A 20,572-nucleotide genomic window follows, 5' to 3' on the forward strand; every position below is an offset into this window, starting at 1 on the left:
GGAAGTTTTCATCAGGAAGCAAAAAAAACTAATGCTATACTCGGGCCCATTGTTTCTAATCCTTGCTCAATGACAGAGGAGGGATAGAATACAATCTGACCTAGGAGAAGGGAGAGCAGAGGAAATTTGCAGCTGGGTGTGAAATTTCATCTGTGATGGAGAAGAGATGCAGAGATGCACCTTGTAAAACTGTCTCTCTCCCTAGCAGAGAGCAGGCAGTCAGTTCTTTGATTTGCTTCCTAAGCTCTAACCACCCGCCATCTGTGTTAGGTGAAATTCTCTCATGCAATTCTTGAATTATTTGCTGAAGCTGTCATTACTATAGGCTATTAAAACTCTCCCTTCTGCTCATACAGCTGTGCATCTCCTTCTAGGAGCCCGAACAGGTGTTCCCTGAAATATTTTTACAGCCCAGTCAACAGAGCATCTAATTTTCCTTTCATTAGTTTGTTCCTTAATGATCCCTTTAGCTCAACATTCGGTTTCCAAGAGCAGCCAGGCAGATGCCAAAAAGGAAATTTAAAAGAGGACACGAGGGAAAGACCCAGCTCCTGAAGTTTTTGGCCCCTGGTATTCGGAGTTTGTCTAACACTGGGCCTATTACAGTGGTACCTTGGGATACAGACACTTCAGGTTACAAACGCTTCAGGTTACAGACTCTGCTAACCCAGAAAAAGTACATCGGGTTAAGAACTTTGCTTCAGGATGAGAACAGAAATTGCATGGCGGTGGCAGCAGGAGGCCCCATTAGCTAAAGTGGTACCACAGGTTAAGAACAGTTTTAGGTTAAGAACGGACCTCTGGAACGAATTAAGTTCTTAACCAGAGGTACCCCTGTATCCATAATTTAGGAATCCAGGTGTGGAAGTGCGGGGCACCCAAATATAATGCAGTGGTTTCAGAATACTCTAGGGTTTCTCAGGTTTGCCAAAGTATATATTTTTTCATTTTAAAAAAATATGAAAAAAAATTATTCCACATAAAACAACATCATACAGATAACCTAGCTCCTGGGTTAAGCTGGGATGTTGCATTGCACAGTATATATTTTTTGTAATGTGTTATTTTTTTTAAAGTAAATTACAGTCTGCTAGGAATCTGTGAACTCTCTGGACCTTTGAATGTTAAGGCTGTCAGTCGAAGGGAAGAAGGATAACAAAGGGAAGATATTTTGCCTCTGTGGTAACCGGGAGGGGAGGATTAGGGTGTGCGACAAATGAGATTTGTATTATTCACTTATTTATATATTTCAGAGTTAAATCCTGCTCTTCTTTCCCAAAGGGAATCCAGGGCATCTTGCAATGATAAAATTACATAAAACAATTCAGCGGTTAAAACCAGCATAATGAAATATATTAAAACTGACCTGCAGAATTGCGCAAGGGGAACGCTGATCAAAGCCAACCATTAATATTTTACAGGACAGAAATTAACAGAATGAAAGTCGGTTTGGGTTTTGTTCTGCTATTTACTTACTATTTTTAAATTACTGGAAGTTAGAAACGTTTCCGGATTTATTTTAAATCACTCAAAGATCTACAAAGAGATCCCGTGTCCATGCCTGTTCTATGGAACTCATAAGAACGTATGAACTCTGTCCTTTAGAGCTGGTCACTTGAGGCTAGAGAAGAGCGAAGGTGGATTCAGTCGAGAAACCACAGGCTAGGAGATTGACTGATCCCTTTCCAGGGTCTCTTTCAGCCCTGGACTTGTTTGTTTTTTTGGAATGTGACAGGAAACTCAATGCAGATGGAGAGAGTTTGTTTAGAATTCTCAATTTATCTTTCCAATGGCACAAGAAAAGAAAAGAAAAACACACACAGCAGTATGACTCTTGTCAGTCAGAGAATTTCCTGAATAGTTGCAGTGGAAAGTATTTACAGGGCAAAAGAATGAAATGTGATCCTTCTTTCAGATAGACTTGGCAGGGAGGAATTGGGGTTGGTTGTCAGGTTAATTTTAAAGGACACATCTGGACCATACAATTAAAGCACCCCAATACCACTTTAAATAGTCATGGCTTCCCCCCAAAGAATTCTGGGAACTGTAGTTTGTTAAGGGTGTTGAGGGTCGCCGGGAGACCCCATTCCCCTCCCATAGCTACAATTCCCTGGGAAAAGGGATTGATTAAGTCACTCTGGGAATCCATTGATTCCAGTAAGTCTACTCTGAGCATGTTGGGTGTTGATCTCTAATTCAGTTTGCACATTTGAAAACGCACTGGCTCCTAACCCCAGCTCACTGCCAATCCAAATAGTAAACATTATCAGAACAATGCAGTCCTATGCATGTTTACTTGGAAGTAATTCCCACTGTGCTCAGCAGAGCTGATTCCCAGCAAAGTGTACAGAGAATTGTAGACTGAACATGTGTTGAGTTGCACCGGATCTTCTTTAAGTGGAGTATGACATGCATTGAGGGTCCTTATACAGTACTTGAACTTCAAAGACCATACAGTGGTACGTCGGGTTACATACGCTTCAGGTTACAGACTCCGCTAACCCAGAAGTAGTGCTTCAGGTTAAGAACTTTGCTTAAGGATGAGAACAGAAATCGTGCTCCGGCGGCACGGCGGCCGCAGGAGGCCCCATTAGCTAAAGTGATCTTCAGGTTAAGAACAGCTTCAGGTTAAGTACAGACCTCTGGAATGAATTAAGTACTTAACCTGAGGTACCACTGTACTCATAAAAATAGGACAAAGCCATTTCCTGTCCCCGGGGAGATGACGTTGCGAGCTGGGAGCACGCCCTCCCCACGCACATTGGGCAGGATAGCCCCTGCGCCATTGGTTGGTCCTAAGCCGCGTCAACCCAGGGCTGTCCAATCCGGATGGTCCGGAGGCATGGCACAGGCTATTTAAACTGCCCACGGCCCAGGACAAGTTCCTTTTCTGCCCGCTCGGACAGTTCTCCAGCCCCCCCCCCAGGTTAGGCTCTTTATCACCTGACCTTGCTATGGACTTCGGCTAGTCGCCTGATTTTTAACAGGGGCCTGATAGGAATTTTCCCCACTTTGCAAATTGGCATCAGCCATTTGATTTTTTGCCTACCTTGTAGCAATTCGTCACAACTTTGTAAGGTTTGGTGGTTAGGCATTGGAGTATTGGGTCGAAGCTGAGGGGAGGTAGCAGCCATCACATACCCCTCCTATTTCAAGGGTATTCCATTAAAGTAATCCGAAGGGCGTGGTCTCTCTGAAGCCCCAGACGGGGGGCTAGGGCCATGGCATGACCCCTAGCGGTGACCCTGGGGGAGTTCCTAGTTCATGTGCACATCAGCAGGGCTCCCCCTACTGGTGGTTAACCCTTCCAAGACTCCTGCAGACAGGCAGAAGTCAGATATAGTCGTGTGGTTTCCAATGCCTAAGCCAATACCACTCACATTCTGTAACCAACAAAGTTGTGGCCTTTTTCGTCCATTAACCTAAAATACTGTTTAATGTGTCTTTATTCTACTTCCTGGGAGAGTTTGGGACCTTGCAATGAAGATTAATTCTATGGAACGCCAAGTTATGGATCATTTTGACTATTAAGTCTTTTCCAAATATGTCCCCATTAGTTCTAAGTCATTGAGAAAGGTTTTCAAAGAAATATTCATTGGGAAGTGTGCCCAAATAAATTCCCCCTGTTCAGCTTGCTTACTGATCAGCTAAAATAATTCTTACCAGCTCCTGATGAACAATTAGATTTTTTTGGACCTATTCCCCAAAGAAAATTGCTTTGAGAACACTTTCCCAAGGACTTGGGACTAATTGGGAAATATTTGAAAAAGACTTGGTGGTTGAAACAGATCTATAACTGCTTGTTCCTTTGTATTATGTTCATTGACCTATTTTCATGTGTTTGTTCTTCCAAGTACGTTGCAAGTATATTTATATATTGGTAGGTTTTACTGCTTACTTCTTTAAGTACAGCCAGTTCCACTGCAAGATGAAATATGCTTAAGTATTCTTGGTTTTTATTTAAAGAGAACGATTACAGCCCACTTAATAAAATGGCTGCTTCAGAAGCCAATAGGGAAGAGCCTAAATTGTAAAGTTTAGGGTGCATAGCAGACAAAGAATAAACTTCAGGGTTTCTGTGTGCATGCATGTGTAGCCTGTGAGGCTGCTTTGTCATTGGTATAGACAGTACTGAGCTAGATGGACCAATGTTCTTCCACCTGGGATCCACAGAAGTGAGTGGACTACAATTCCCATCATCCTTCACCATTGGGCTAAGCTGGCTATGGATGATGGGGGACCCCAGGTTGAAGAACACTGGCCTACAGGCTTCCTTCTCACTGCCCTACCTGGAGGTGCCAAGGACTGGACTTGGGTCTTTCTGCATACACAGCAGGTGTTCTACCATGGAGCGATGGTCCTTCCCCAAAGAGAAAGAGATGGCAGAAGTGGGGGGGGGGGGTGTGGAACCTGGAGTGCGAGAATAGGGTTATAAAATACTACACAAAGTGGTGCCAATTTTCAGCTGTAAAATGTTGAGTGGCATGTGGTTAGAGTGTTGGACTAGGACCTGGGTGGACCAGGGTTCAAATCCCCAATCAGCCATGAAGCTGAGCCAGTCACTGTCTCTCAGTCTAACCTAACGGGCTGGGCTGTTGTTAGGATAAAATGAAGATGGGGTAATAATAAATAATAATAAAATATTTTTTTATTTATACCCTGCCCCCCCCCCCCGGGCTTAGGGTGGCTAACACTGAATAGAACTACAGTAAAAACATTTTAAAAACAACAACAGTTGATTAAAATATAAGTTAGAATACAGCTTAAAATGCAGCCTCGTTTTAGTGGTAGCCTATAGATCAAAGCCGTAAGGGGAGAAAACGTCAAATATTCACCAGGGCCAACTATCCATGCTGGTCTTACACGGGCCAGCAAAAAGAGCCAAGAGAAAATTTATATACAAATCTCATATAAGGGGTTCCATCAAAAAAAATAAATGGGGGTGGGGTTTAGACTGAGTCCAACCCAAAGGCCAGGCGGAACAGCTCCGTCTTGCAGGCCCTGCTAAAAGATGTCAAATCCTGCAGGGCCCTGATCTCCTGCAGTAGGGCGTTCCACCAGGCTGGGGCCAGAGCTGAAAAGGCCCTGGCCCTGGTTGAGGCCAATCTAACCTCCTTGGGGCTTGGGACTTCCAAAGTGTTGTTATTTCTGGACCTTAAAGTCCTCCACGGGGCATACCAGGAGAGGAGGCCCCTTGGTATGAGGGTCCTAGGGTAGAGCCACATATGGCACCTCGAGCTCCTTGGAGGAAATGTGGGGTGAAAGAACAAAAATACTGCGATGAGCCAGGCCTTTTGCCTGCCAAATGTGGTGTCATTTTACCCATTATGCCTAGTGACAGACAAATTCATGTCGTTCACCGCTTCCTTTGCTTATCCCTGCAGGAGCGGCCTCATCCTGTCCTGACCTGGATCCAGAGCTGGAACTCTGGAACCCTGGGCATGACGAAGGTAACCAGGTGAACATCAGCGAAGGCCGGAAGCTTCTCTTATCGTCTTCTGCTACGGTCCATTCCATCAATATCACAAATGGAGGTAAGCTGAACTTGCCAAAAACAAAGTTAATAGTTGGGTAAATTGGCTGTGGCCTTGGAGGGAAGCCTATGCAAAAAAATAAAATAAAATTTCAAAGCAGCTTACACGCACTCAGGATTGAACGCTTCCCCTCTACACACACGTACATGAAAATAAATCCACTTAATAGGCAGCGTATCCAGGAGAAACCCAGCTTTGGGATGTTGCGATGCATGAGATTTGATCGGCTATGTTGTGTTCATCTGAACTTGTTTTGCTTTTCTGGCTGGGGAAATTGCAAAGGCGACCCAACATGTTTGATCACTGCTGCTTGGTGACTTCCTCTTTCGACGCCCTGCTAATTATGCACTGTGCATGTAATTACAAGATGGGGCAGAGGCACAAACTGCTATAAAAAAGGCACCCTGGTGCTGTCAATAGTGGCTGGTAGCGTCAACCAACGCTATCCATGTGAGCTTTTTGCTTCGCAAGTGCTTCTCTGCTTGTAGAACAACATGGCTCATGTTGCATCAGTCAATTTGCATGGAGGAGGACTTGGAGAGGATTAGTACTGCCCTGCAGAGGATTAGTACTGACCTGGACACACTCTGACACGCTCCCTTTCAAACTCTGATTCAAAGGTCTTACTCGCAATGTTGAAATACACTTTTATTCTGTCCTTGAGACTGACCAATGCTTCTTTGCCTTTGCTGAGCAGGGCCAACATTAAGAAGCAAAGCCAGGGATATTCCTATTCTGTGCCAACAGCTTAAAGCAGAATTGAGAACTTTGAAACTCTCAGCTTTTAGAGGATTATTATTTTATTTTATTTTATTTTATTAAACAACAAGTTTCTTGTCTTTATGGCAAAGTGTGAGACTATTTGCCTGCTGAAATTGCAAGAGGTTGGTTTGGCGAGTGGGAGGTTCTGAGTAAGACTTCCTATGATCTGACTGTAAATTTCTCCTCCCTGTGACTATCGGAAGCAAAATAACATATCTATATAATTTAATATTTGTTGGTGTCAGAATTCAGGTTTTCTTAGTGCAAAACAGACACTGAATCAGGGCTATAAGCCAGGCATAGGCAAACTCCGGCCCTCCAGATGTTTGGGACTACAATTCCCATCATCCCTAGCAAACAGGACCAGTGGTTAGTGAGGATGGGAATTGTAGTCCCAAACATCTGGAGGCTGGAGTTTGCCTATGCCTGCTATAAGCCATGGTGTGCATGGGCTCAAGAAGAAAACAACCCTGATGTTCCCAAGGTGCAAATATCTAGGCTCGAAAGCAGATTGCATAGATGTATTCACAGGGGGGAAGGAGCTAATCCACCTCAGGCAGCAAAAATAGGACTGGGAAAGAAATCTGTCTGAAATCCTGGAAAGCTGCTGCCAGTCCGTGTAGACAACACTGAGCAAAAATGACCATTTGTCTGACTCAATATAAGGCAGTTTCCAATGTACCTAACAGCAGATTTAAAATAAAATAAAAAATCAGAAAATCAGAAAGGAACCAATTTGGGGTTTTTCACAGTTAAAACAATAAAGACATGTTTACGCTGTGCTTATTAAAAGTGGCAAAATTAGGAAACCCAAACTCATGTAGTAAATAAAAGGATACTCTGAATTCTGGTAGATTTAAATCTTACCACACCATCAAAGCAAAACTCTCTCTTTTTTCCCTACAGGAAAGCTAGTGATTAAAGACAACACAGGCCCTATTGTTTTGCGCACTCGACATATTTTGATCGAAAATGATGGAGAGCTTCATGTCGGGAGTGAGAGCTGTCCTTTCCGGAGCAACCTGACAATCATCTTGTATGGGCGGTATGTAATTAGACAGACTTCATCCCATAATTTTGAAGATTAGACTTCCTAGGCCCCTTAAAAACACACACACACTGGTCCAAGTTCCCTCATGAGCTCTTGGCAGGAGAGTTGCTATGGTGGGGTTGGCATAGAGACAATGGCTCTGAGGCGCTAATCTCCCGAGAGGTATCTGGGAGTATCGTGGCAGGACAAAGACCACACCCAAAATCTAACAGGTTTATAAACACATTGTGAACCACAGACCATTTATCCCAAGTACAGAAAACACAGGAAGGATTATCTTTGGGGTACCGTAAAAATTAAACCACATCTAGGACAATGATAAAAGCATAAGGTTGCATCTATTAGCAGTCATACTAAGAGTAGACCCATTTGAAAGAATAGGCCCAATTGTTGTTGTTGTTTAGTCATTTAGTCATGTCCGCCTCTTCATGACCCCATGGACCAAAGCACTCCAGACCCTCCTGTCTTCCACTGCCTCCCGCAGTTTGGTCAAACTCATGCTGGTAGCTTCGAGAACACTGTCCAACCATCTCGTCCTCTGCTGTCCCCTTCTCCTTGTGCCCTCCATCTTTCCCAACATCAGGGTCTTTTCCAGGGAGTCTTCTCTTCTCATGAGGTGGCCAAAGTATTGGAGCCTCAGCTTCAGGATCTGTCCTTCCAGTGAGCACTCAGGGCTGATTTCCTTCAGAATAGATAGGTTTGATCTTCTTGAGGTCCATGGGACTCTCAAGAGTCTCCCCAATTAATTTGGGTCTATTAATTTCAGTGGGTCTACCCTAAGAAGGACTTAATTGGATGCCACCTGTACATTTCACACAATGTATATTATCACAATGGTGTGATTTTTGGACACCATTTCAGATGCAAACAAATACTAATTCAGAGTAGCCAAGGAACAGCAGCAAATGCTTTGCTATTTAATTGAGTGTTATCATTATTCTGTTACTGTCTAGGAGAGGCGCTTATGGGGTTTTCTGCCTCTGGTGCCAAAATAACTTGGTCTACCTTGTGTACAATGCGCTTTGGCTAGGAGGAAGGCTCAATGTGCTGATCTGCCACAGGCAACAAAATGTTTAGAGATGGCCCTTACAATTCCACATTCGCTTGTGATGTGTTATTTTCTTCAAGGAACCAATACTTAAAGCATGTCGCTTTTCTGAAGATCTAAGCAAAATATGAGTACTACCAAGATCTAGCTAGATGGCTATAAATTCTGTAGACCTTCACATTTGTATTTATGTACTCAAATGATCTAGTTTTTCTTTAACCCTGTAGTGCTGATGATGGCAGCCAACCAGACAGTTACTTTGGAAAGAAGTTTATTGGGGTGATCGATGGTGGGACTCTTGAGGTCCATGGTGAGAGGAAGCTATCGTGGACTTTCCTAAACAAGACCCTGAACCCAGGTGGCATGCAAGAAGGAGGCTACTACTTTGAACGAAGCTGGGGACATCGTGGTGTTATTGTCCATGTCATTGACCCAAACACAGGGACAGTTGTCCATTCTGATCGGTGAGTCAATCTCTTCATTCCAATTCTACTCAGTTTCTCTTTCTTACAGTCTTAAGTGCAATTCTCCACATTTCCACATCAATCTGATTTTTTTAAAGTCCTCATGAAACCCACCAGAATTTTAATGCGATTTCCCCCCAAACATACACATTTGTCTATGCAGTTTTGCCTGATAAGTGCCTTTTTGCAAAACGATTTCCTCTAACACAATACATTTCTGTTATTATGTTATTTTTACAAATAGATGCACTTTGATACACCCTTTACTTTAGTGTGTGTATTTCCATACACAATGCTTGGCCAGAGAACTGGATTGCAAAATTCAGAGAAGTGTGAATTTTGAAGGATGGCTGTGATTTAGTCTACACAGGGTCCCTTCAAACTCTTATGATTCTATAATTATATATCACAAAACATACTGTTTCGTAAAGTGCAGTTTGGGATATTTGAATGTGAACCAACTTGAATTTCTCCCCACCCCACGTTAACTCTGAATATTTTAATCAGCATAGACGAATTTTACCAAGTGCTACTTTATATTTTCTTTGTGCTCTTTGTAGCTGAACCCACTGGGATCTGTACCTTTATAGAGCTAGCTTTAGCTGACATAGGTCCTTAATATATGTGTGCTCAAAAAATGGGACGATCCCCCTCCCACGCGCTTCTTTTTCCAATTGCCACACTAGCAGCATCTAAGGAGAATGCTAGTAATCGGACTCTCTAGGAGTTTTCTGTGTTGATTTATTGGATACTTTACTGCACGCACATGAAACAGATGTATACCCAGATGGGCTGATAAGGGCCTATTCTGCCGTGGCTCCCTCTCTCAGGAATTCACTCATCTTCTGGAGGTCAGACGTGAGTCAGCCAAGCATGCCGCCCCCCTTGGGGAATGAAGACTTTTCCTTGAGGAATGATTGCTTTAACGTACTGCTGCTTGCTTAGGCTGCTGATTTCAGAGCCGTGATATTGCTTCTTTCTGTGCTTCTACCTGGACAGTAGAAACATCAGGTGGTTCATAGCTACAAAACGAAGGAATGAGCAACCTACAAGTCACATTTTTAGACTGTGTGGACAAGCCCTGTGTACTGCATTAATGAGCTTTTGTGTACTGCATTAATGATTCTGCTTGTGAGACACATTGGCAAGCCCTGTAAAGCATTGGGTCCCTCCAAACTAAGAGGGGCTTTTTGAGGGTATGTTCTGCAACATGTCACTGACGTAGTAATAGGGCCTGGGTGGTGGATTTATACTGGCCCATCCACACATAATTCCACTTCATTAGGTGCTCTGCGATGCTTCCATGAGGTTGTTGCATTGTTGCTGTCTGAAGGGGCACTCTTGCGCTACAGCATAACAAGAGCTGGACAAAAAAAGAAACTAGAACATTCGTGGTGTAAATAGTTACAGGATTTCAGCAGGAAGTTGCAGGGTATGCACTGATTGGAAATGAATGTATTGGTGGTAAGGAAAAAAGTACTCTTTGGTGATGGGACGTGGGTGGCACTGTGATCTAAACCACTGAGCCTCTTGGGCTTGCCGATCAGAAGGTCGGCGGTTCAAATCCCTTCAACTTGGTGAGCTCCCATTGCTCGGTCCCAGCTCCTGCCAACCTAGGAGTTTGAAAGCATGCCCCAAAAAAGTGCAAGTAGATAAATAGGTACCACTCTGGCAGGAAAGTAAATGGCGTTTCTGTGCACTGCTCTGGTTTTGGTATTCCGTTGCGCCAGAAGGGGCTTGGTCATGCTGGCCACATGACCCAGAAAAACAGTCTGAGGACAAACGCTGGCTCCCTTGGCCTGTAAAGCGAGATGAGCGCCACAACCCCAGAGTCATCTGTGACTGGACTTAACTGTCAGGGGTCCTTTACTCCCCCCCTTTGGTGAGTGAACCCCAACAGAGATTTAAAGTCACAATATATGGAGCAAAGTAAAGCATGGAAGTATTAGACCTTTAAAATATGCCCTAGTGAATTACCCTCTTTCCCCAGCATAGGAAAATACCACATGTTTAGTAAGCTAAAAATGTTTTACTTACAAATTCTCTAGAGGTCAAATTCATGTGCTTTTCCACCCAGCATTAAGTGAAGGTTGCACAGGCAGTAAAACTTGGCTTAGTTACAGCGGTGAAAGTTCCCCAGCTATTGGTATAGGAACACAAGAATGGCTTCTCAGGTAGACTGAGTAAGGTAAGGTGAGCCTTTCATTTTGTCTTCTTATTACTTGTTTCCAGCTATATCTATAGATGGATCTATGGTGGCAAACTGCTGTTAATGTGCTCCTGCCTGTTTCTTTAGGTTTGACACCTACAAACTCAAAGGTGAAAGCATCAGACTCGTCCGTTATTTGAATGCAGTTCACAACGGCATGATCCTGGCAGTTGCGGTCAATGATGAAGGATCCAAAAATTTGGATGATTCAGCCAGGAAAGCAATGACCAGACTGGGCAGCAAGCATTTCCTCCACCTTGGTTTTAGGTAGGAGTCTGGCCTGCCAACGTTACGAACACAGAGGCCCTATTGTATCCTGCCTGTACCTAAAATAATTCTGCGTCCCCACCCCCCTACCCCAATAGCAAAAACATCTCACATAGTGATTTTCCCCTCTTCTTGCCACTTGGAGTGTTCAGAAGTTAATTAGATAGTTTGAAAGAGATTCAGTAGCTCAGCTGAGCATGTTTCAGTATGAGACTTGAGAACTTACTGCCCAACTTGGTGGAAAAGCCATAGTGACAGAGCACTTATTTTGCATGCAAACATTTTCAGGTTAAATGGCTTGGCATCTCTGGGTTCCTCTGAAAGCTTGGAGCACTGCTGACAGGTCAAAGTAGGGATTTTCCAGATGACCTGTTTGTTGAGTCTTCAACCTGATTTGCTTGCACAAAGCTGACATGGAGGTTAGACTACGGACTCAGCTAGATTGGTAAAGAAAAAGTGTTTTATAGGTGCTGTATATGCAATATACAACACTGTGACACCAGATGGCGCTGTGGAGTCCCGTCTTTTCCTACCGGATTTTCCTGTATGAGTTTACAGCGCATTGAACTGAATCGCTTCTTTGACGTGTCTAGATCCAGCCTATATCCCACTCTTTACTGAGCATTCATCCTGATTTCTTTGCCGCATTCTTCTAACCATGAATTATTTGCTCATCCCACTTTTTTGCAGTGCATTTCTTTGTCACTTTTGTAACTGCAAAAAGTCAGTTTCTTTTCTGGATTTGCTGCGCCAGCGTGACACGGCACTTTATTCTGCTTTATTTGCATACACCTAAATTTCCAAGTATGCACTTGGATCGCTTCCACCGAATACTAAGAGCCTGGGAGGTGCCCATATGCAATACGGAGCTAGATAGATCAGGGGTCTGACTGTATCAGGCCGGCACCGATTCACCCCCTGTGCTCCACCCAGCTGCTCTTCTCCAAAAAAGACCGAGCTGCAGGGAGTCTAGTCACATCAGCCAAGAAACCCTCTTGATACCCACAGGCCTGGACATCTCAGGTGGTTCTTCCTCTCAGGCTTGCCTGCTGCTCTTGGCAAGTAGGGCTGCAAACTTACCTGCGAGTTAGCAATACTGTACACCATAGGGCTTACTTCCAAGTAAACATGCATAGACTTGCACTGCAAGAGACCGTGCCCTGTATTAACTATATGGGCCATATTTTTGCCTGTCTTCTTTTGTGTGTGTGTTTGTTTGTTTTTTCTCTCTCTCCATTCTGATTTAATCAAATGGATCTCATTTGATGTGTTCAGGTTCCAACAGAGAGCCGTCTACAAAAAACAACAGTTTTTAAAAGAAAATCTCCTGGCATTTTAAGCAATTGACATGCCCTTTCTCCCACCAGCCCACCCCGCTCATTTGGAGGGAGATCATAGCTTTCCAAATGCCTTTGCCATGTGGTATGAAGCAAACATTTCCAGTAGTTGCACCTGGCTCCCTGGCAGATCTGTCTCAAGAACTTCATATTTGCAGCTTCCATTGGGTTTGCTGCACAGGGTTGAGAGGAGCGATGCTTAGAGACAGTGATGGCTGGGGCCCATTGGAGCCAGTAGGGTGGAAAGCAGGGAGGCCAACAGTAGGTGGCGCCAGAGCCAGCGACAGGCAGAGACCACTGATTCTAGTGTTGTCCTTCCTGCTGAGTTCTGCAAGGGGGGAAGCTGAGACTAAGGAGGAGGATGGCAACAGCTTTATGCTACCCCCTGGAGTGTTCGTTCCAACACAGAGAAATCTCCAGCGCACAAACTCTAGTTCACAAGTGACTGTTTGTCCAATATGTCTTCTGGGACCCTGAAAGTATCCTAGATGACCTATAGACTTCAAGACTTTGTACATTTGCAATGTGGCTTTTCTATATATATATAAAAGAGTGAAACTGGTTGATCAAGTGATCTGCTTATAGCCCATTCCCAAGCACGAACTGCCAAGATTATTCAGTCCTTGTTTGTGCCTGTTCTATGCAATCCCTTCTCTTCTGCTAATGTTCTTAGCGGTCTCCAAAGCTGTGCCCAAGAATGCCAGCAGCCATGAAAAAGCACGTCTTGCTCACCTGGAGTTGATTAGAACATGTAAACCCAAATTATGACAATAACAATTAATTTCTAATTCCTAAATCTCCAGCATTTTCAAGAGAACTGGCAAGCATAGATTCATCTGAGGCCCTTTAAAACAACAGCAGATTGCCAGCTAATCAATAAAATGCGATGCATTGAGCATTCCCACTAATACCCTTTTTGTATGTCGTTGCATCTTTTGCCAAATCTAGATTCTTTTAAAGGCCATAGAGTGGAGGCCAACTATTTTCCGTTTCTTAGACATTCATTTCTGCAGAACTCTGTCACATAACGAGTTCTTTATGGGTCTGACCCTCAAACAACTTTCTCTGGAGGATCGTCAGTGAGCTTTTAACAAGCTTCCCCTCCCAAGTTTGAATGTTTCGTAGTTTTCAGACTACCCAGGTTTATGTTTGTCTGGCATTTGCAAGGTTAGATTCTCAGTTAAAAGCGGGAACTATGTTACGAGCTGAAGGAAATAAGGGGCATTTGAACAAGGAAAAGGATTCCTTGTCAGTCTCTTTTCTTCTTAGTTGGAAAAAACGAGGTAGAAAAAGGCATTATATAACTTGACAGATTTCATAAATCAGGTTGCCTGGGCAGCTTTGAAATGAAGTATTCTAATAGACTGCAAACTTCTTTGTGCTGTACATAAATAACTATGAAATATGTTTTTTCTTTTGATTTTTCTAGGCATCCTTGGAGCTTTATTACAGTAAAGGGGAACCCTTCCTCTTCTGTTGAAGACCACATAGAGTACCAAGGTAATTAAAAGTAAATAGCTCCTTGAAACTGCAGGTTGAAATTAGTCTCTCTCTTTTGGAATAAATTTTATTAGGGTTTATAGAGAATAATACAAAACTTGATGTCAATTTTTCCCCCTTCCTTTTTGTCCAAATTAAGACTTTGATATAAATACAATAAAAACATAAAGGGTGTAGGGAGAGAAAGGATTAAAGAGAGAGAGAGAGAGAGAGAGAGAGAGAGAGAGAGAGAGAGAAATAAAGAAAAAGAAATAAAAAGTGGTTTAAAGGAGGAGAGAGAAAATCAGATGGTGAGGAACTTCTGATTCTTTGTCCACTACATATAAACAGTATTCACTTCATCCACTCCAATATTACACACAACAAAGCCACTTTCTAGAAACAAACAATATCTCCAATCCTCAATTGCAAATGTCATTATTTCATTTCCTTTTCCCACGAAAAGTCTATGAGAGGTTGCCACAGATTAGTCATTCTGACCAGAATGGTTTCCACAGTACATGCATTGACCTGGGGCAAATATAATCTGAAACCATGGTTTGTGCAAATCGTAATTAAGAACCCACACCATGGGGCTGATCCAGGCTGCCACTTTCCCGGGGGGGGGGGGGAGATCTTTACCACTGTATCAGAGCAAATGTCAATCGGATTTTCCACAGATCAACGTCTGCTCTGATTCAGTGCTAAAGAGAGGGTGTTCCAGGGGAAAGTGGGAGGATGAACAAAAAGCTGCTCCAATCTCTGCAGGGACAAGCAGAGGTGTGGACAAGTCAATCGTTTGAGCTTCCAGACAACAGAGCAGGCAACTCAAGGTTCAGAGCTGCTTGCCTGCTTTCGGATCCTATCTCCTCAGGACTAAGGTTTACTTCTGTTGCTCATAGTGCAATAGTTCTTGAGGCAGAACAGGGGCCCTTTCATTTGAAAGCCTGTAAATTCAGATATGGCAACAGCTCCAGTTTGCAGACCAGGCTCAAACTGTGGTTTTAGTTTGTCGGCCCTAAATAAACCACAGCTTGTGGGCAGGTTTGGGTTCAGACATAAAGCAAAACTGCATTTCAGCTAAACAAACCTTGTTTTTTTGGCACACCTGAACCCAGATGTTGTCCTCCCTTTTGCACTCCCAACTTCATAGCTAGTAGGAAGTTCCAGGTTTTACAGAGCCCATTTCCTTGCAGGGAGAGTGCACCATGACTTGCCTTCGTAACAGGTGTGGGAGTACAAAATATACAAGCCGTGGATGGGAGGACAGGCAGGCGTGCAAGGAGGGCAATGAAGCAAGAGCTGTTTCCCAAATGCAAACAGCACACATGAATGCAGACACAAAGGCGTTTCCCAAAGTTCTTCCTCCTTCCTGGTTCCCTTTAAAAAACAAACAAAACAAAAACCAACCTGCCAAATTGCTTCTCTCCCAGAACCTGCAAGAAACTAGTAGTGGAAAACTGCTCACCCTTTTAGATGTTTCTAAAGGCCGCATTTCGAGTGGTTGGAAAATGCAGTTTTCCCTTCAGGACCTCTTGAGGCAAAGACGCCTGGATTTCTTGCAAAAGCTAAATGAATGTGTTATCTAAGAAAGATGAATTGGAATGGAACTTTTCATGTGCCTTTACTGCTGTATTGTTAAGACGTTCTTGCAGAAGGACGTCAAGGGGGACTTATTCTGGAGCTAGAATATGATGAGTGGTGGTGGTGGTGGGGGGGAAGAATCTCTAATTCTCCACCCTGACTATTTGTGCTGATTTTGCAGACTCTCCCTTTCAGCAGGGGAGCAAACACCCCATAATGGATGGGAGGAATGAGGCCAAGATCTAGCACTTGTGTTTGAAATGTTGCAGGTACTTACCAAACCAGTCCTAAATCCCAAGAGGAGCAGGAATGTTGAAGTGTCGACAGCTTCTCTGTACTCATCCAGAAGGGCTGGGGCTGCTAGTAACTTCTTGTACTTTGCCTTTTGCAGGACACCGAGGCTCAGCCATTGCCAAGGTCTTCAAACTCTTCCAAGCAGACAACGGAGAGCATTTCAATGTGTCTTCAACCAGTGAGTGGGTTCAAGGTGAGGCCTCACCCCCACCCCTGCCACCATCACTATTTTTCACTAGCCTGAAGCGTGGGGAGATCCACAATGCACATTTAGGGCACATTCAACACACTTTTAAAGTACATAAAAAGGTAAAGGGACCCCTGACCATTAGGTCCAGTCGTGGCCGACTCTGGGGTTGCGGCGCTCATCTCGCTTTATTGGCCGAGGGAGCCAGCGTACAGCTTCCGGATCAGGTGGCCAGCATGACTAAGCCGCTTCTGGCGAACCAGAGCAGCGCACGGAAATGCCGTTTACCTTCCCACCAGAGTGGTACCTATTTATCTACTTGCACCTTTTTTTGGCGTGCTTTCGAACTGCTAAGTTGGCAGGAGCAGGGACTGAGCAATGGGAGCTCACCCCATCGTGGGGATTCGAACTGCTGACCTTCTGATTGGCAAGTCCTAGGCTTTGTGGTTTAACCCACAGCACCACCCGTGTCCCTTTTAAAGTACATAGCTTCCCCTAAAGAGTCCTACAAACTACAGCACCCAGCATGCTCAACAAACTGCAATTCCCAGGATTCCTTGAGGGAAGTCATGTGGATTGAATGTGCTGTAACTGTATGGTTATATAATCAGCCTGTGCAGGCAGCTAAAGAGAGAAGTTTGGAATCCTCTCCATTGTTGCATAAATCATTCCTTCAGAGCCAGGGGTGGGTCACCTTTTTTGGCATGAGGGCCATATTCCCCTGGGTGGCAGTAGGTGGGACCAAAGTAAATAAAAATAAAAATGGGTGGGGCTGATGTAAAAAGTGGGTGGGCAATCCTCTCCCTCTTACCCCATTCGTCAGTTCATTCTTTTTCTCTCCTCTAGGCTTTCATTGCAGCAGGGCAGCAAAATGGCCTCTGAATAACTATGAATTAACTATGACCACATTCACATCATACATCTAAAGTGCTGTGATCCCACTTTAAACAGTCCTGGTTTTCCCTGAAGTATTCTGGGAGCTGTAGTTTGCTAAGGGCGTTGAGAATTGTTATCAGACCCCTATTTCCCTCACTGAGCTATATAATTCTCCAGAGTTTCCTTTGAAGAGGAATTGACCGTTAAACCACTCTGAGAATTGGAGCTCTGGGAGGGCAATAGGGGTTTCCCAACAACTCCTAAGCACCCTTAGCAAACTACAGTTCCCATAACTCTTTAGGGGAAGCATTGAGTGTTTAAAGTGGCATCAATTGCATGGTGTGTACAGTGGTACCTTGGGTTACATACGCATCAGGTTACATACGCTTCAGGTTACAGACTCTGCTAACCCAGAAATAGTGCTTCAGGTTAAGAACTTTGCTTCAAGATAAGAACAGAAATCGTGCTCCAGTGGCGCGGCGGCAGTAGGAGGCCCCATTAGCTAAAGTGGTGCTTCAGGTTAAGAACAGTTTCAGGTTAAGAACAGACCTCCGTAACAAATTAAGTACTTAACCCGAGGTACCACTGTATATGGCTTGTGTCAGATTAAAAATGTGACTATTTTAAGAGTTTGCAGTAGCGTAGGCGGCTATCAGCCCCTATAGCTGCATCATTTCACTTGTTCCAGGTTTCTGCAGAGCACTTTTAGTGCAGTATTGGAATGCCGTTGACTTAAAGTTACTTAACCTTAGCGCAACTGGGTCAGCTCTTAAGCTTATACTGTGTTTGTGTTGTGAATCCATGCAACTTTTAAGAATAGCACTATCTTCCCCCTACACACACACAGCTTGACGCACTTCACAGCATCCCCAAATAGCAGCTGACAGACCCACGACCAGAGCCAGGGAGTGGGCAGTTGTGGAAGAGACTTGCTAACGGTGCTTGGCACCAACATCAGTGGAACACATTTTTGTCGCATTGGTTAAGGTTGTTCTGTCCAAAATGACCTTCCTTCATGTTGACTGCTTTTCCTTCTCTCTCTGCCCCCCTTCCAATCCTGCCCCAGATGTGGAATGGACAGAATGGTTTGACAAGCCTGAAAAAGCCAAATCCAAAGATGGAGAGCGGCTTTCAGATTTTCGGGCTGCTCACCCCGAAGTTTGTGATCACCCCATTAACATCCAGGTAGGACAGCCAAGGGGACCGACCTCTCCCTGCTGTTACATCTCTCTTCCCCCTTCCAGTTGTCAGCCCAACCATTTCAACCATTTTATATGGAGTTTAAAGCTGTAAAATGAAAACTGTTTATTAGACCACATGGCTTTTGGGTGGCCTCTTGTTTTCTAACTACTCTATATAGATGGGTGTGATAGAGATGCTTGCCAGAGAGGCACTTTGAAAGCCAGCTGGGAGCTAAGGCCTGTTTCTCATTCAAGGACTGAAGCCACAGCCTCAATATACATTTAACGCAGTATCCTAAGTAGTCAAGGCTTCCCCCAAAGAATCCTGGGAAGTGTAGTTTGACTACACTCCCAGTACGTTTCCGAGCACAATTCAAAGTGTTGGTGCTGACCTTTAAAGCCCTAAATGGCCTCGGCCCAGTATATCTGAAGGAGCGTCTCCACCCCCATCATTCAGCCCAGACACTGAGGTCCAGCACTGAGGGCCTTCTGGTGGTTCCCTCACTGCAAGAAGCCAAGTTACAGGGAACCAGGCAGAGGGCCTTCTCGGTAGTGGCGCCCACCCTGTGGAATGCCCTCCCATCAGATGTCAAAGAGAAAAACAACTACCAGACTTTTAGAAGACATCTGAAGGCAGCCCTGTTTAGGGAAGCTTTTAATGTTTGATGTATTACAGTATTTTAATATTTTTCTGGAAGCCGCCCAGAGTGGCTGAGGAAGCCCAGCCAGATGGGCGGGGTAGAAATATATTATTATTATTATTATTATTATTATTATTATTATTATTATTATTATTATTATTATTTATTATTATTGACGAGGGTGCTGAGAGCTGTTAGGAGACTCTGTTGCCCCCTCACAGAGCTTCAGGAATTGAATTTTTAAAGCACCATGAGAATTGTGGGTCTGCGAGGGGAATAGAGTCTCCCAGCAACTCTCGGCACCCATAACGATACTTCCTAGGATTCTCTGGCTGTTATGCTATTTTCCCGGTCTGGTTAAGATGTTCTGGGAAAAGCGAATTCTTTCACAGACCTAATACTTTGTAAACAAGCAGTGGCATGAAATAAAACAATTGCTAGTGGAGGTGAGCTGCCAAAATAAGAGAGAGCCTTGATACCTTTCTCTCTGGCACAAACAATTTCTTTAAAAAAGAAATTGCAGCAGCTTGTAGTTTGAGTCAACATCTCCTCCTTTGTTCTGACTCTACTGTAGGAGACAATATGCCTCTTGAGTACCAGTTACTGGAAATCACAGGTGCAGAGAGTGCTTTTGAATTTGAATCCTGTTTGTGGGTTGGCTACTGTGAAAGCGGGACTAGATGGGACTAGATGGGTCTTTGGCCTGATCCAGAAGGTTCCTGGTTTTGGTGTACAGTTTCATGTGAAAGCAAAACACCTGCCATTGCACAGGTGGTGTTGAGCACACAATGTTTATTTTTCACGCTCGATTACTACTCATCTTGCATTTCCATTCCCCTTCCAGGCAGTCACACTCGATGGAGTGAACCTGACAACTGAGGTTCACTACAAAAGTGGCCGTGATTATAGGTTTTTCTGCCGTGGCCCAGGACAGACTCCCGGAGGCTGCCGTAACTACAGAGTGCGCTTCTTATGTGGCAAGCCTGGTATGTGACTAATTTTAAAAGCTTGGGCAAAAGTTGCTTCTACTGACCTACTTATTGTAAAGGAAGTAGCATTTTACCTCAGAACTATAAATACCTCGGTAATGGAGGCTTTCCATGAGTCTGAAACACCTTCTAATTCTGTAGTGTCTTTCTCATCCAAACACTCTCCATTTCTGCTTACTAGCTTCCCATTCTCCCAACCAAGTTTCCAGTCCTCATGCACCAACTTATACTGACACACTGTGGCCAAGAGATTGATACTGAGGCATTGGGAAAATGAAAGCATGATACCTTTCAATCAATGGACTGATGATATGACATCACTCATAATTCCATGCAGTTCTTTTGACCTTCATTTTTTCAAAAGGCAAAAAAAAGATGGCTGTTTTGTTGATTAGCATGAGGAAACCATTGTATCATGCTGAAGACAGCTTCTGCAGCATCTTTAAATGACAGCTCTGAGCAACCGTAAATGCTGGGTCTGAGAGGGTGTGGTGCCATGGGCCCACAAAGAGCTGCGTTTAAATTTAGTGAAGGGGTTAGTGGAAAAACACACTTGCCAGTAAATAATGAATGGAGCCTATTTTGTTTCGCTTGTTAAGTTTTGCACATTAAAAAAGAACCTGGCAGCATGGTTGGAGGAGTTGTCTTGTATTTCCTTGGGGCCAGTCA

General features: G+C 44.0%; 1 protein-coding gene across 5 annotated transcripts in view; it reads left to right on the plus strand.

Moving 5' to 3' along the window:
• Positions 1–20,572, plus strand: part of CEMIP (cell migration inducing hyaluronidase 1) — a 167,154-nt gene that overhangs the window by 96,956 nt on the left and 49,626 nt on the right. For all 5 annotated transcript variants that reach the window (XM_081888407.1, XM_081888408.1, XM_081888409.1 and 2 more), the window contains exons 3-10: positions 5,385–5,534; positions 7,203–7,341; positions 8,623–8,859; positions 11,156–11,335; positions 14,102–14,172; positions 16,127–16,222; positions 18,159–18,277; positions 19,759–19,900. In XM_081888407.1, the coding sequence (XP_081744533.1) occupies positions 5,385–5,534; positions 7,203–7,341; positions 8,623–8,859; positions 11,156–11,335; positions 14,102–14,172; positions 16,127–16,222; positions 18,159–18,277; positions 19,759–19,900 (1,134 nt within the window). The remainder of the gene's footprint in view (positions 1–5,384; positions 5,535–7,202; positions 7,342–8,622; positions 8,860–11,155; positions 11,336–14,101; positions 14,173–16,126; positions 16,223–18,158; positions 18,278–19,758; positions 19,901–20,572) is intronic.

Source organism: Podarcis melisellensis (genome assembly GCF_964234715.1).
Source record: "Podarcis melisellensis genome assembly, chromosome: 14".
In the NCBI taxonomy this organism is placed as follows: domain Eukaryota; kingdom Metazoa; phylum Chordata; class Lepidosauria; order Squamata; family Lacertidae; genus Podarcis; species Podarcis melisellensis.